At 44.6% G+C, this 17,399-nt stretch overlaps 1 protein-coding gene across 1 annotated transcript; it reads left to right on the forward strand.

Annotated features, from left to right (window-relative positions):
• Positions 1-11,277: 11,277 nt before the first annotated feature.
• Positions 11,278-14,380, forward strand: LOC147457946 (pentatricopeptide repeat-containing protein At5g16860-like). Its single transcript, XM_086512712.1, has one exon. The coding sequence runs from the start codon at positions 11,627-11,629 to the stop codon at positions 13,640-13,642; it is 2,016 nt and encodes a 671-aa protein (XP_086368838.1). The 5' UTR covers positions 11,278-11,626; the 3' UTR covers positions 13,643-14,380.
• The last annotated feature ends 3,019 nt before the right edge of the window (positions 14,381-17,399 follow it).

Genomic DNA, 17,399 nt, shown 5'->3' on the forward strand with positions numbered 1-17,399 from the left:
GAGGCTCGGGGCAACACTGCAGGAGGCTAGAGTCACCAGCTCAGATTGGAGTGAAATTCGACAGGCAAAGACACGGCCCCAAATCCTGTGGAATTGATCGAAGGGCTCGTTGTTCTCAGAATTTCATTCTGAGGTCATCTCCGCCACCGTTCGGCTTCGACAAAGTTCTGTGCAGGCCATTTTTTGACTACGTGGTCTCAGCGGGTGCAGATTCGACTCTGCAAATTTGGGGTTTTCGGCCTACGACTGCAGGTGCTGAGGATATCGACACTCCCAGAGTGTTGATTTGTGTCTGTCTACACATCGAAGGACGGCTCACAGTTCTTGGAGGCGTGTCACATACGACACGCGCGCATCTACACACAGACTGTAGGCGACATCCACTAGTTCATCAGGTAGGTGGTGTTTGTTGCTTGATATTCCAGATTTCATCCTGACATTGCAGGTACTTCCACATGGGATGTATTGTCAGAGATGATGTATGTCTGTTGAGGGTTTGCTGGTTGTGAGTCACGTAGCAAACAACCGCCGCAGCGGTTACAGCATACAGTGGGAAATTTGTGGATGTATGACTTTGTGGGAAGTATATGTACTGTCAGATTTACTGCAGCCTTTGTTGAGCGTCGAGTGAGGTTTTATTGAGCTGGGGGATTCTCGAATGTTGAGATCCTTTCGGTGATACAGGTCTTGGAGCGATCCCTCGAGCACCCTTAGATAGGTAGCTAGGATGTATTGACTGTGAGTTAGACAGTTGGGATTGCATCTTTGCTTTACTGCCGTTGAGGCATTGTCACAGTCTATGCTTACAGGACAGTGACAGACAGTACAGGTGCAGGACAGGTTTACCCGCAGCTTACAGTGTCAGAGAGACAGTGTTTTTGAGCTGTTTTTTGGTCTGTTTTTGAGTACACCAGAGCCATTTTACAAAGGAGACTCTGCCGAAATTTATGCAGAATCTGAAGCTTTTTTGGTTTATTTGACAGGTTGATATTGGTTTAGAGGTCAGTTTACAGGGGAAACTCTGCCGAATTTTTCCCAGGAAAGTAAACCACTGTGAAGCGTAGCTATGGCTGGATCATAGGACACTACTCTTTACAATATCAAGAAGCTGGATGGAACCAATTTCCCATTGTGGAAGAAGCAGATTTGGCACGTGTTGGTACAAAAGAAGCAGATAAAACCTATAAAGCTCAAGGGGATAAAACCAGAAGATATGGACGAAGATGAATGGAGCGAAATGGATGAATTGGCACTTTCTACCATTATGTTGACTTTGGCAGAAAGCGTTTACTTCAATGTAGCAGACGAGATTTCGGCTTATCAAGCATGGTTAAAGCTGAGTGATCTTTATGAGAAGCAGAGTGCAGCTTCACAGGTTTACTGGCTTAAGAAGCTTGTTGACTTGAAGATGAAAGAAGGGACACCTATGTCCAATCATCTGAATGAATTCAACACAATCTACAGTCAGTTGTCAGCTCAAGGTGTCAAGTTTGATGAACCTGTTAGAGCTATGTTCCTGTTGATCACATTGCTGGAAAGTTGGGACACTTTTCGCACAGCTTTGAGTAGTTCTGCACCTCCAGATGGTTTGAATATAGTAGGTGTAGAAGGAAGTCTGCTTACTGAAGAAACCAATAGAAATACAATGGACAAAGGCAAAGGAACAGCCTTAGTTGTCAGGGGAAGGACCAAAGAAAAGTACAAAGGTGGAAAGAGGAATCAGTCTCGTAGCAAGTCCCGCAGTGCTAAAGGCAAGAGTGACATAGAATGCTACCATTGTGGCAAGAAGGGTCACATGAAAAGAGACTGCAGAGAATGGAAAGCAGAAAAAGGCAAAGAGAAAGCTGAAGACCATGGTGAGAAGAACAAGTCCTCAGTGAAGATTCAAGAAATAAATGTGACAAACACTGTTGCAGAGGATGACAGTCTAGTGTCATGAGACATCTACTTCTTGAAGAATACAATGGACTCAGCTCTTCTTACAGCATCCGATGGAAATGCACTGAGTGACTGGATTATAGACTCAGGAGCATCACTTCATGTGTCTCCAAACAAGGAGTGGTTTACCTCTTATGTGACCACTAAAGATCATGTTCGGCTAGGCAATGGGCAGACATGTGAGATCTTAGGTGTAGGAGATGTTCAATTGAAGTTTCAGAATGGCTCTTCTTTTACGCTGAAGAATGTGAGACATGTTCCCGCAATTACAAAGAGCTTGATCAGCACAGGTTTACTTGATGATGCTGGCTACGTCACCACTTTTGGACAGAACATGTGGAAGATATCCAAGGGTTCTATGACAATAGCACATGGAGTAAAGTCTGGAGGACTTTACATGATTTATGTATCAAATGTCTCTAAAAATGTAATCAATGTAACCGAGCAGCCGAACGTTTCTTTGTGGCATAGCCGGTTAGGACATATGTCCAAGAAGGGAATGGAAATCTTGTCTCGTTCTGGTTATTCGCCTGGCTTTTCATTTAATGATTTTGAATTCTGTGAACATTGTCTGTATGGTAAGCAAACACAGCAGCCACATAAGCATAGAAGTAGTAGAAGAGATACACAGTTGGCACTTGTTCATAGTGATTTGTGTGGACCTATGCCTAACCTATCTCTAGGGGGAGCTTCTTACTTTATGACATTTATAGATGATTACTCGAGAAAAGTATGGGTTTACTTTCTCAAGCACAAGGATGAAGCGTTTAGTGTTTTCAAAAAGTTTGTGACACTTGTGGAGAATCAGAGTGGCAAGAAGCTTAAATGCTTACGCACTGACAATGGTGGAGAGTATGTTTCAAAGGCCTTTCAGGACTTTTGTGAGTCAAAAGGTATAAAACGTGAACTTACTGCTCCTTACAATCCTCCTCAAAATGGTGTTGCTGAGAGGATGAATAGGACCATACAAGAGAAGAACAGAAGTATGTTGTCTAATGCACAACTGCCAAATGGGTTTTGGGCTGAAGCTGTATCAACAGCTGTTCATCTTGTAAATAGATCTCCTAGCAAGGTTTTGCAGAAGGATTCAGTGCCAGAGATGGTATGGTCAGGCAAAATGCCCTCATACAAGCATCTCAGAGTCTTTGGCTGTGAGGCATATACTCATGTTCCAAAGGAATTTAGGAACAAACTTGAGCCAAAGAGTAGAAAGTGCATCTTTCTAGGCTATGGTAATTCTGGTGAGATGGGGTACAAACTTTGGGATCCCGAATCCAGAAAGGTTGTCCGCAGCAATGATGTTCACTTTAATGAATCCAAATATCATTCTAAATCAGAGAGGGTTGAGGAGATTAGAAGAGCTGTCTTCCAAGAAGATGGACCTGCACGTGCAAGACAAAATGTCAGGGCTCAAGAGGAGCAAGGACAGGATAGATTGGAACCACAGGTTGTGGCTGAGCCTGAGCCACCTATTGTGCATAGATCTGGACGTGTCACGCGACCTCCTGATAGGTTTGTTCCATCTATGAACTATGTCATGTTGACTGATTGCAATGAGCCTTCATGTTACAAGGAAGCAGTGCAAATGAAGGACTCCGGGAATTGGCAATTGGCCATGCAGTCAGAGATGACAGCTCTGCATAAAAACCAGACATGGAAGCTAGTTAAATTACCATGGGGCAAAAAGGCTCTACCTTGTAAATGGGTTTACAGGTATAAGATCACCGCTCATGATAGTCAGCCAAAGTACAAAGCAAGGCTTGTTGCCAAGGGATTTAAGCAAGAACAAGGCATTGACTTTGATGAAGTCTTCTCTCCGGTGGTCAAGATGACTACATTGAGATGCTTTCTTGCATTGGTTGCCATATTAGATTTGGTGTTGCACCAAATGGATGTCAAGACAGCGTTCTTGCATGGTGATTTAGATGTGGAAATTTACATGCAGTAGCCAGAAGGGTTTGTTGAGAAAGGCAAGGAAGATTGGGTATGCCAGTTGTTAAAGAGTCTTTATGGCTTAAAACAATCACCGAGGGCATGGTACCATAAATTCCACAAGTTTATGCTTTCTCAAGGCTACAAACGTAGTGAGTTCGATCACTGTCTATATACAAAGAAGGCTAAGGATGGTAGTTGGCTGATCCTTATTTTGTATGTGGATGACATGTTGATTGCTAGCAAGCACTTGGAAGAGATTTCAGCTTTGAAGTCAAAGATGGCAAAATTGTTTGACATGAAAGACATGGGTGAGGCAAGTCATATACTTGGTATGCGCATTGAGAGAGACAGATCAAAGAAGTTGATTTGGTTATCTCAAACAGAGTATATTGACAAGGTTTTGCAACGTTTCAATATGGAGAAGGGAAAGGCATTGAGTGTTCCATTGCCACCATATGTGAAACTTAGCAAACAAGATTGTCCTGTGTCTGAGGAAGAAAAGGCTGAAATGGATAAGATTCCATATGCGTCTGCAGTGGGTAGTTTGATGTATGCAATGATTGCTACTCGCCCAGACATTGCATTTGCAGTGGGAGTAGTAAGTCGATACATGTCAAACCCAGGCAAGAAACATTGGGAGGCAGTGAAAGGAATATTGAGATACCTGAAAGCTACAAAGAGTATGCGTATATGCTATGGGAGTCAGGAGCTAAGTGTAAAGGGTTTTACAGACTCAGATTATGCAGGTGACTTAGACAATCGAAGGTCTACGTCAGGGTATGTCTTTACATTGGCTGGTGGAGCAGTATCATGGCGTTCTAGATTACAAGATTGTGTTACTCAGTCTACTACAGAGGCTGAATATGTTGCAGCATCAGAGGCATGCAAAGAATCAATTTGGCTTAATCGACTAGTAACAGATTTGGGAATCAAAGAAGAGATGCCTGTGTTATATTGTGATAGTCAAAGTGCTATACAATTGGCTCGCAATCTAGTTAATCACTCAAAGACAAAGCATGTGGATGTGAAGTATCATTTCATCAGGGAAATGCTCGAGGATAAGCAACTTCAGCTTGTCAAAGTTCACACCACAGAAAATCCTGCTGATCTACTTACAAAAAGACTTCCCTCAGAGAGCTTTGCGCATTTTCGCAAGCAGTTAGGTGTAGGGTAGTACATCACTTCTCTACATCTCTTGTATATTAGCTTGTATAGTAGCTTCTCTCACACTTAAAGTACCACATTGGACTTTAAGTGGGAGGTTGTTGGGGTATAAAGCCCAATGTGGTCGCCCAGGTAAGTGGGCGGGCCGCCAGGTATGTACACATATTCTTTTGTAAAAACCTAATAAGAACTCACTATGCTCTACACATTACAGTAGAGCGAGTTCACCATATCGTCGTGCTCTTCTTCTCGCACTCTCTCTCGCATCACACTTCCGCTCATACTCCTTCATGCCCTGCCACCATATTTTTTTCCTCTCGGACGTCGCTATGAACGTCGCTATATAAGGCTCTGCAGTGTCTCTATAAGCGTCGCTATAGATGGCTCTGCAGCGTCGCTATAATTGTCGCTATAGGCGTCGCTATATAGTGACGTTTATAGCGACGCATATAGCGACTGGCATAGCGACGCTTATAGCGACGTCCCTGTATCGACGCTGGTAGTGACGCTTTAGCGATGCCGGGGTTATGAAAACTCAGTGTATTTCCGTCGCTAAAAGCGTCACAAGAGCACACAACCTCTTGTAGTGAGAGTTCTCGCAGGAGTTTTAGAGTGAAAGATTGAAGGTGGCGGGTCATAGAGATCTAGTCACGGAGCATCACTTGGAGTCACGGAGATCTAGTCCATCCCAAGGTTCGAGTTCCTGAGGTCCCAAGTGAACCATATCCATTGCTACTGGGCAAAGAGAGGGCAACCACCCAGTTTCGGTTCGGCCACTCAAACCACTTGCTTCCTTTCCATTAGGTAAGAAACACAACCAGAAACCAATGCTTTTTTTTTCAAAATTTAGTGGTACCTAGCATTTGATTAAATTTTACGTGCGATACAGTTTCGGCTCACTCTAAGGCTCGGTGGGTTCACCGTTCAGTACCCCGCTATATAACGTGCGTTTGCGGGGTATTAAAAAAACCCCTCTTTTAACATGTTTGAATGAATAAAATGACCTCTTATTTTAGGAATTTTTTACAAAATTAAATATAAAAACCCCTTATTTTAATGTATCTCTGTTAAATTGCCATTTTTTTTTTGCATTTTAAAACCCCTCTTTTTGAACTCACGTTATACATTAACATGATTCCATAGTGCACCCCCCGAACTCTGAGGCAAAAATGAAAAAAACTATAAGTGTTGGAGTAGTCCTAGTACATCTTGTAGTACTTGCTGATCTATACCATCTACTGAAGGAGCTCATGGATCCAAAAAACAATTCCGAGTAAGTTTATGATACTTTAGCATCTAATTTTAATTTTGAACTTGATAAGCACTCAATCAATCTTCTTTTGCACGGTATTGTGTATTGCACGAGCCTTCGAGTGATCCAACGTTTGATTGGGTCCATTTCGACCAAATGGAGCCCAATCAACAGCTTGGAGGGGTACGGCTTGTTTGGGAAGACCTTCCCACACATTGAACTTGAAGCCAACATTGGTGGCATACCCCGATGGAATGTATTCTCTATCTAGCTCATTGCTAGTGTGTTCACCCTAGATGCATAATTTTTACTACCGGATGGCGCAATAGTCGTGGCATGCCGAGCAGACCACTTGGTACTCGTCACCGAGGAGGCTCGCTTGTGCAATTTTTTTCATCTTTGCACCATCTCTCTCCGGATACTGTCATGTACATACGTTGTGATAGACGACTTCAAGGATCCAACAAGTTCTTTACCATGTCTCCACGAATTTCATGGTAGTGATTGGTGTGTTTTTGTTTTAAACATTAACCATATTGTAGGTCAAGACCTTGCTGCTGGCCATGTTCAAAGTAAAATTAAACGGCTTTTAGTGATTCCATTATATGATCATCAGGCAAGAGATGTGGCACCAGACAACGATGGGTTCCAGTTTGACAATGACATGATCCGAGAGCCACTACAAGACCTGCCATGGACACTAGATGCCCTTGGAGCAACATTTTGGCATGGAGTGGAGAAGAGCAAGTTCTTTTCTCAGTAAGTTGCGGAGGGCACTTCTATGCTTGGCCTACTTCACGAGGCAGAAGAGCCATTGAAGTCAAATGGACCCACCAAGAAAGGACCATTCAAGGAGTGAGAAATTTGCAAGAGGACATCCCATGATGAGAAGGGGATTGCAACTTCATACCAAAGAACCATGCCAACATGGTAGAAGAGTCTAAAGAAAAATAAGATTGAGGACCTTTACTCAAAGCCATATCATACAAAATGTATGGGCTTTCTAGAGCCTCCTAAAAAACTCTAGAAAAATGATGTAAACATGAGCCACAATTTATCTTCATTAGACCCACTTCCATTCAAAACCAAGAAGCAAGCGGCATGGGGCTACCACTTTTGGGAAGGTCGCCCCTCCCAATATTGTTCCTGCACATGCATGCTTATTTACAAGATTTCACAACCATGAAGCAAGTGGCACGGGGCTACCACTTTTGGGAAGGTCGCCCATCCCAATATTGTTACTGCTCATGCTCATGCTCATGCTCATGCATGCTTATTTACAAGATTTCACAAACTAGTTTAGCCATCCACATTCCAATATCTTTGGTGTAGCTAATTTATGCAAAGCCTTACAATTAGGCACCACTTTGAGCTCACAAATTGGGTTTATCCCAAGAATCATCCCTTCAAGCCAAACTTGGGACGTCTCCTTCTTCTCTTATGCTCTACCTCTATGCTAACTTGGCTCACTTCATTAGGGTCAGAGGTTGAAGTTGTCCACAACTCAACAATTCAACTTGACACTTTTTTTGTGAACTTGTCCGAGGGCTCAAATGTAACTAGACACTTTTTCTGGCGCATAAGATAATGATGCCCACCTTTTTAGTGACTCAAAGCTTGAACTTGGCTCTTTTTAGTGACTTAGATATTGGACTTTGAACTTGACTTGTTACTAGATAAAAGGGCATAGGGCACATCTTCCTAAGAGTTTACTCATCCTTGTACAACTCATGCATGTGTGTTTAAATGCAAGGTTTCCACAAACTGATTCAGAAATCCATACCTTAAAACCAAAAGGTGTTAGGGACACTAGTTTAACCAATTTATGCAAGCCTTAAAGCTAAGCACCAGTTACAGTTCATAAGTTGGGCTTACCCAACAACAAGCCTCTTGTGATGTATAGTGATCAAAACCCAAAAGCCAATGCCAATTGCTAGCTCTCACATGCATACACATGCCGAAGGCTTGTTCACAAAGGAGATTCATATGGAGGAGGGATGTTGGAAAGGCCCATGTAAACATCCCAAAGTGAGAAATGGCCTCTATACCTAGACATCCACATAAGCAATACTTTCCACATAAGCATGCCCTATACCTATGGGCTCAATCACAACCACCATTAGATACACCAACCAATGCAAAAATCACTCACTTAAAAGACATCAGTCACTCCCGCCTAGTGTAGAAGCTTATAAAAGGCCCAACTCATTCAATAAAATGAACTTTACATTTTTCATCGCCTCTGTGTTGTGATTAAGAAATTTGCTAATTTCTTTAAAAAATTGAACATTTTTTGCCCATACTCCAGTAGGTAGAAGAGTGTACGCGAACCACCCCACAACAGAAAGATGCACCACAACCATACATTTTCACAACATTCAATGATGATGTGATAATGCACAACAATTTTTGTGTATGTTCACGTGTTTCGACTAGTAGTAGTGGAGGCCCTCCAAATTCAAAAGCATTTGGCTTAGAGCTAAGTCGTGCGAGGGCTAGTGGGATGTGTGGGGAGAAAAGAAAGGTTCATGTCGCATTGTGCGAATTCAAAAGGCAAGCTTGAGTTGTGAGAAGAACCTAGAGAAAAAGTGATAAGGCTATTGGTTCATTTATTCGGTGAGTTAAGAGTTGAGTCACACAGAGTGTGAGTAGGGGCACTAAGGGGAAGAGTGGGATGTAGGTCGCACCCAGCGGTAGAATATTGAAGGTCAAAATTGATGGAGAAAGAATTGTAGCATTAGAGCTTCTACAATTGAGATTGAGAAAGCGGCTTTACTATGTTTGGGTAATTGCTTCACCCCACTCCCCCCATTTGCACACGGTGTGACTCAGCTCTAAGGAGAGAAAAGAGTGAACCTAGAAATAGCTTAATCCCTACAGTTTCACTATGACTGGTGATAGTGCTGGAAAATATTTTCTAGACCCCCCTCGTGGACTAAGTGGCATGGGCATGGGAGGGTGGGATCTACGGTGGAAAGATTGTGGGCCGTAGATTTTGGCGACGGTGTCAAAAGTAATCTAGGGTATCCTAAATTACTTTCGGCGCCGACCGCCTTGCACACATGTTTTAAGTAATTTAGGGCCTACATGATTCAAAAGCGCGCACAAGACGAAGTGGTTAGGGCATGTGCCTCTCATCGGTGAAATCACATGTTCAAACCCACGCCCCCAAGATGGGGTACCCTAAATTACTTTTGTAATCTAAGGTACCCTAGGTTAAGTAATCTAGGGTACTCGCAGCCCACAATCTTCCCACTGTAGATCCCACCCTCTGTGACGCCCCAGAATCTGGGCGCGTCGGGGAGGGGACGTTTTGTCTTCAAGGGCCCGGCTCGGACGGGACCAGCTCGGGTCGGGGTGTTTCTTCAAGGGGTCCTGGAGCGGACGGCACCGGCTCAGGAGGGCCCGGCTCAGACGGGACCGGCTCGGGTCGAGGTGTTGTGTCAAGGGGTCCTGGCGCGGACGGCACCGGCTCAGGAGGGCCCGGCTCGGACGGGACCGGCTCGGGTCGAGTTGCCTTCACGGGGGCCCGGCTCGGGCGGGGCCGGCTCGGGCGTGGTTGAGTTCCATGGGTCGACGGCCGTTTGCGTTTCGCGGGTCTTGCGTTCCGGGTCCCTAGCCCCATGTAGCCTCAGGCTCCGCCGCACTGACGGAGGGTCATAGCGTGCCTCGGGGAACCTTGCGTGGAGTCCCCACGGTGCGCGAGTGCGTGGAGTGAGGCTAGCGTGTCTAGGTGGAGGGTCCCCTCCCGTGGCCGTTCTCGGGAGGCTCATACCCCTTTATATACACCCCCGGTTGAAGAGAGTTCGACGACCGCGTCGAACGTGGGAAAAGAGTGTTCGGCTATGCATGAGGCCAAGTGACTAAGGGGTGCATATAAGTGCAAGTGAGCAAAACTGTTCCCAAAATGCAAGTAGGTAGAATGCTTTGTTTTTGTACTTTTGAGAATAAAGTGAGTGTGTGTATTTTTGGCTTTTTGGCAGAAGGTTGAAAATGTATGCTTTGAACACCCAAGTAGAATTCCCCGTACTTGAGCATTCCCCGAATAGCTAACCCGATGTGCGCGGAGCCACCTGCTGCGTTGGCCCGCGCGGAGACTTCTTGAAAGCCGAATGTGAAGGAGAGTCCGTCGCAATGCAGCACTTGCGAAGTTGGTCCCTGTGTGGACGTCATTTGGAGGGCAAGCTCGGGGCCTTGTGGTCTCTTTGTAGACTTGAATGGGTCTTCAGCTCAGCATGGGCCACAAAAGTGGCCGGGGCGCGACGAACACCGTTGGCTTGGTTCGTCGCGTTTTTGGTGGTTCCTGTTTTTGTTATAAAGAGCCCTGTCTGGCTCGCATCTTGCCTTTTTGTGTCATGGGGGTGCCCGGCTCGGATCGGGGCCGGCGCGGGTCACGGGTGACGGCCCGGTGTTTGGACGCGTCACGGGGACGGGGGCGTGAAGTTCTTTCTGGAGCTCTTTTCACCAAGATTTTGACGACCCGGGCCATTGCGGTTGGAGTCGTCGTGAGGATCGTGCGCGTCGGGCACGTCGGTCTGCAGCTCTTTTCCAGGAGCTCTTTTACTGAGCTTTGATACCAAGTGTGACGCCCCAGAATCTGGGCGCGTCGGGGAGGGGACGTTTTGTCTTCAAGGGCCCGGCTCGGGTCGGGGTGTTTCTTCAAGGGGTCCTGGCACGGACGGCACCGGCTCAGGAGGGCCCGCCTCGGGTCGAGTTGCCTTCACGGGGGCCCGGCTCGGGCGTGGTTGAGTTCCATGGGTCGACGACCGTTTGCGTTTCGCGGGTCTTGCGTTCCGGGTCCCTAGCCCCACGTAGCCTCAGGCTCCGCCGCACTGACGGAGGGTCATAGAGTGCCCCGGGGAACCTTGCGTGGAGTCCCCACGGTGCGCAAGTGCGTGGAGTGAGGCTAGCGTGTCTAGGTGGGGGGTCCCCTCTCGTGGCCGTTCTCGGGAGGCTCATACCCCTTTATGCCCTCCCATGCTCGTGTCGCGAGGCTAGACCCCCTACCCTCCCCAGTGCGACCTGGCCCTTACGGCGCGGTGCTCTTAAGGAGCGGCTGGTCGAATGCCTGGCACGGGCTCGACCACCAGACAATTTTTTCCCTCCTGCTGGTCTCGATGGCACCTTTGGATCGGATGGGTTTCTTGCCTATGATATGGTGGCCATTGAACTATACTCTGCGTGCATGCGTAGCTGTGTAAGAGGGAGAGAGAACAACATTGTGGGTAATTTCTGCACTACAGAGAAAACTTCCAAAAAGCGTCTAATGTTCTTGTCTTCAAGCTCAGTGAGAACCCGCGAAGAAGATCTAAAGCCAATGAGGGGAATTACTTTGAGATGGCTCTACAAGCTGTGCCATCTCCATATCTGCAAACTGGGTTTTTTGAACAACTCAGGGTGTTATGTAAGAAGGTGCAGATTGATGATGCTCTTAATCTCATGGAAGTCATGCACCACAACGGATTGTCCCCTTCTTTTGGGGACTTTTATTGTCTTATACAGGGGTGCATTCAGAAAAAGGACTTGGTTGCAGCGGGGGCGGTGTGTGCATATGTTATGAAGGGTCGACTCCAGCTTGACTTATTTCTCGGGAGCCACCTTATCCACATGTTTTCCTCATGTGGATCTCTCTCAGAAGCAGCTGCTGTTTTCCAAAACCTTCAAGAGCCTACTGTGTTTGCTTGGAGTGCTATAATTTCGGCGCATATGAAACATGGGCAGCATGAAGGAGCTCTAACATACTATCAAAGAATGCAGCAGTCTAGTGTACAGCCAGATGGCCACGTGTTTGTGGCTACGATTAAAGCTTGCACAAATCTGAAGGATACCATTGCAGGCCGCCTTCTTCATGGACACGTACTTAATAGATCACTTGAGCCGCACACAGTTATAGCCAATTCCCTCATTGACATGTATACCAAATGTGGAAGCATGGAGGATGCATTCACAGTTTTTAACAGAATGCAAAAACGGGACGTCATATCCTATAACTCCTTTATAGCAGGCTTAGTGCATCACAGACAGTGCAAACAAGCTTCCAATATAGTTGAGCAAATGGTTTCTCATGGAGTGGAACCAAATAATATCACCTGGAATACAATTCTTTCTGGATATGCTCAGAGTGGGGATGTGGAGTTGGCGCTAAAGATTTTTGGAGACATGCAGGAGAGAAAGAAAAGGCCTGATCTGTTCACGTTTGCAAGTGCTTTTAAAGCATGTGCAAGCAAAGGTGCTCTTGATGAGGGCAAGTGGATCCATGGGCAGCTGATAGAGAGTAGTATTGACCTTGATATGCATGTGCATAATGCTCTTGTGGACATGTACATCAAATGTGAGAGAATGGAGGATGCATACAAAGAAATTCAAAATCTGCCAGCACGTGATGTTGTGACATGGACCTCAATGATAACAGGGTATGCTCAGCTTGGCCGTGTGAATGACGCCATAAAGATGCTTCGAGAAATGCACCAAGAGAATAAGTTTCCAGATCAATTTACTTTTGCCAGCCTTTTAAAGGCTTGTACAAATGCAGCAGCCTTTAATCTGGGGAAGTTGATTCACTCATATATTGCTGAGAATGGGTTTGAGTGGGACAAATATATCAGTAGTGCACTTATTGACTTATATGCAAAGTGTGCAAGTTTTGCGTGTGCATACACTTTGTTTGGGCAGTTGTTTGATAAAGACATTGTTGCATGCGGTGCCCTCATTGGAGGACTTTCAGTGCATGGCAAATATGTGTCAGCATTGGAATGTGTCAACAGCATGTTGCAAGAGGGGTTGAATCCAAATGCCGTAATTCTTCTCTCCCTTCTTTCTGCATGCAGCCAACTAGGTATCGCAGATGAAGGTGAGAGTCTGTTTAGGTCAATGACAAAGGCACATGCGATCATACCAACGGTCGAGCATTACAATCTTGTGGTGGACTTGCTTGGCCGTGCAGGGCATCTGAACAAGGCAAACCAGATTCTCCAGAGCATGCCTCTGCAGGCCAATATCGAAGGGTGGACTTCTCTTTTGAACAGCTGCTGGTGGTATAATAATGTCCATTTAGGAAGAGACTCTTTCGACAGAGTGAGAGCATCAAATAAGCAGGATGCTTCTATCTACGTTCTCATGTCTAACATCTATATCAATGCACATATGCTGAAAGATGCAGAAAGCATACAGGAAATGCTACATAGGGAAAGCCTGTCAAAAGAAGCCGGATTGGCTTGTATAGAAGTTAGAAATTTGGTGCATGATTTTTGTGTTGAGGATAAAAGCCACCCTCAAAATGACTGTATAAATCAAAAAGTTAGGAGTCTACATGTACTTTTTCGGAATGAAGGGTATGTGCCCACATTTGGGTAATTCATGTGGTATTTCTTCCTGTTCCGAAAAAAAATATAATAAAGGGCCCTAGACAAAGGGGTGAGGGCTAAGGTGCATGCTCCTCATCAGACAACTTGGCATTTAAGTAGTCACATCTACATTAGAAGATTCATGCTGCACATAGGCGGAGGAAAGCCGTTCATGTTCTTAAAGTGTTCACCATTGGCTTCTGTAAGGAAATTGGCCTATTTAATTTGAGAGTAGCGGAAATTAATGAGAGTACTTTTGAGAAACGACTTTGTGAGCATAGCGGGTGAACATAATTGAAGATAGCAACATAATTATAGCAATTAGTTAACTTGGCATGAACAATACTTTTGCAAGAGAGAATTTAGAGAACATGACATCAGTTGAGGGCCGGATTTATGTGGACCTCAATCGGATTTATGTGGAGCTGGTCCCCTCTCCAATCCGCATTTGTATTATGATATCTTCCATTAAGAGAGACTTGTTACAATACAATCTTTGTGTTCCTTGTGATTTAGGTGATGCAATGAAGATGGAAAGCTTCATGCATCACAAACATAACATAAACTTGAAGAAAGCTTTAACTATCCCAACCTTCAGTCCCAAGACCTCCAGGTGGTGAACTTCTAGGAAGGAGCTCAATGCGATGGTCATCATCCTCTCGTTTTGGAGGTAAGTCCATAGAGATATCATCGATGAACACATCTTGGAATCCTTTTAGAAAATTAGACAAGTCTAACTCTTCTTGATTCCTACCATTTATATTTGATGAAACATTAGTATCTTTTAGAGACTCTTTGACAAAAATCATGTACGCAGAAACTGAGCTTTTCATTGACTTATCAAAAGCAAGAGGATTTACAAGTGGAATAGTGCGACCACACTCACTAGCATCTATGTACATGTTCTTTCCCTTGTAGGTGAAGTAGATTCTCCTTTAAGGGAACTTCATGTTGGTAGCCATGCGATCAAACCATGGTGCCCCTAGGATAACATCCTCATGTTGGAGAGGAGAGATGAAGAAGTTTTATTTGTCGACATAGCTTTGGACATGAAGCCTCAACTTCCCAATCAAGGGAGTAACGGAGGCTTGTTGTTCCTTGAAAGCTGCACCAGCCACTACTATATCTCCCATCTCAAAAGCTTGAATGCCCAACTTGGTGGCCAACTCCATTGATATGAAGTTAAGAGTAGAGTCAGGGTCAAACAAGATGAATGCATCATGCTCTCTTAACTTTCCCCAAGTATAGGAAAGTGATGATCCTTTGCAATGAGCATTCTCTTTTGGAGCTTCGATGGTGGAAGCCCTAGGAGTCTTATTGCGAGTATTCTTCTTGGGGCAAGAACGATAGCCATGTCCTTGCTCTCCACACTTGAAACACTTATGGTCCTTGCGAAAAGCTTCAAGCTTTTCATGAGAGATTTTGTTTTTACCTTTGTAAACTCCCTTCTCCTTGGACCAATTGTTGTTGTTGTTGGAATTGACTTGGGAAGTATTTTGAACATTGGTTTTCTCTTTTGCATCATTTTTTTCTTTGTTTTTCATGGGTTTGACATTACGTTTAGCCCCTTGATGGAAATTGATGCGTGAAGCAACCATGGTGTGATGGATTACTTCGCTAATAGTATCAGGCCATTGAGAGTTGATGTATTCGGCCATCTCTTCAGGTAATCCCGCACAGAATTGTTGCTTTTGCTCGGCAAAGTCTATCTTTTGAAAGACAGTAGGCTTGAGATGTAAATCCCAAAACTTGTCTACATATTTGTGGATAGACTCATGGGAGAGGAGCTTCAAGCCGCGCCATTCGGTAAGCACTTTGTCCTTTGCATCGCTTGCAAGGAATTGCTTCATGATGGAAACTCGTAGAGTTTTCCATGTCTTTGGGGCTTCACCATTTCCACGAAGGCTAGCCCACCATTGACGAGCTGATTTTTGGAAGTGCATAGCTACATGGCGTAGCTTAGAGGACTCTGTGAAGCCCTCATCTCCAAAGGTCGCATCAAATTGCTAAATGAAGGCCAAAACTTTGTCGGTAGCACCGAAGGTGCCATCATAGGTTAGAAAAGAGATACTCTTTCCTCCCTCCTTGAACTTCTTTAGCTTTTGTGACCTTCGCCATGAAGGAAATGATTTGCGATGTCCTCCCCTCTTGTATTCTCTAGGAGAATAGCCATAACTTTCGTCGGAAGAGGAGGAAGGTGAATAAGAAGGAGAAGAGGGTGACCTCTTCCTAGCCCTTTTCTTTCTTTGTTTCCTCTCTTGCCTTTCAAAATGATGAGGAGAAGGACTATGTGTTGATCTTTTCCTCTTGGGAGGAGTGGGCGATCGTCTAGACCACCGTCTTCGTGGAGCCATATCTTTAGAGGAACTTAAACTTTCTTTGCTTTCTTGCTCTTTGGATTCCTCCTCTCGAATGGGAGAGAGTCTTCTTTTGGGGATCTCTTCAAGAAGTCTCCTAAGCTCTCTCTCCTCTTGGAGAGGAAGGGAAATTCCATAAGCACGAAGTTGTTGAGTAACTTCGGCTTGCAAAGCAGGGTTGCCCATAGCTTGCTGCAACCTAGTGACGAGATAATTCACAAACATGGGAGCATCATCATTAGCAACTTCATGTGCAAAATCAAAGCTATCAATGTTCATTCTACTCTCGTGATTATTGTCAGCCATGTTAGCAAAATTTATGTATGTACTTAGTGTATGCTTTGGAAATTCAAAACCTTAGTTGCCACTCCTCTTAGCCTTTGAAAATTGGCTCTTAAGTATCTACACCCACGGCTCGAAGTGGTTAGTTATAGAGAGTAGAGGAGTAGGTCTAACATAGCAGAGTTGCCAAGGGCTAGCTCCTTTCGGACTTTTTATGGCTCAATAATGGTAAAGCCGTAGGCAAGTCTAAAAAGACTCCATTATTAAGTCCAAACACCATCCCCCACATAGTGGGCTCAACAAAACCGATAATAGATCCGAGTTCCACTTACCCTAATATAATTAACAACATCAACCATTTATAGGCTACTTAAGGACCTCTCTTCTTAAGCAAGAAAAGAGAAACCAAATGCTCTGATACCAATGTAATAAAATTGGCCTATTTAATTTGAGAGTAGCGAAAATTAATGAGAGTACTTTTGAAAAATGACTTTGTGAGCATAGCGGGTGAACATAATTGAAGATAGCAACATAATCATAGCAATTAGTTAACTTGTCATGAACAATACTTTTACAAGAGAGAGAATTTAGAAAACATGATAACAGTTGAGGACCAGATTTATGTGGAGCCGGTCCCCCCTCCAATAGGCATTTGTATTATGATTTCTCCCATTAAGAGAGACTTGTTACAATACAATCTTTGTGTTCCTTGTGACCCAGGTGATGCAATGAAGATGGAAAGCTTCATGCAACACAAACATAACATAAACTTGAAGAAAGCTTTAACTATCCCAAGCCTCAGTCCCAAGACCTCAAACACCTTCGAAGGTGGAGAGAGCTAGCAGGGAATGAGGGTAGGGAAGAGGAAGAAGAAACATTTCGTAGGAGAAAGAATTAGTTCCTCACTTATCATAACTCTTGTTGCTAGCATACATAATAGCATAGTAATGAAGAAGAAGGAGATGGCAAGCTGAAGCATTGAAGCATGGCTCTTGGTTGGATTTGGACTCCATATCCAAGAATGTTGGTGTAGGCTCTCAACCTCTACTTGCTTGGAGAAGGAGAGGGAGCTCTTGTACTTTGCATAGCACACAATGAGAGTGTTTGTGAGTGTGTGTGGGTGAGTAT

This window comes from Adiantum capillus-veneris, chromosome 5 (assembly GCF_014529385.1).
Source record: "Adiantum capillus-veneris isolate H3 chromosome 5, ASM1452938v2, whole genome shotgun sequence".
Taxonomy (NCBI): domain Eukaryota; kingdom Viridiplantae; phylum Streptophyta; class Polypodiopsida; order Polypodiales; family Pteridaceae; genus Adiantum; species Adiantum capillus-veneris.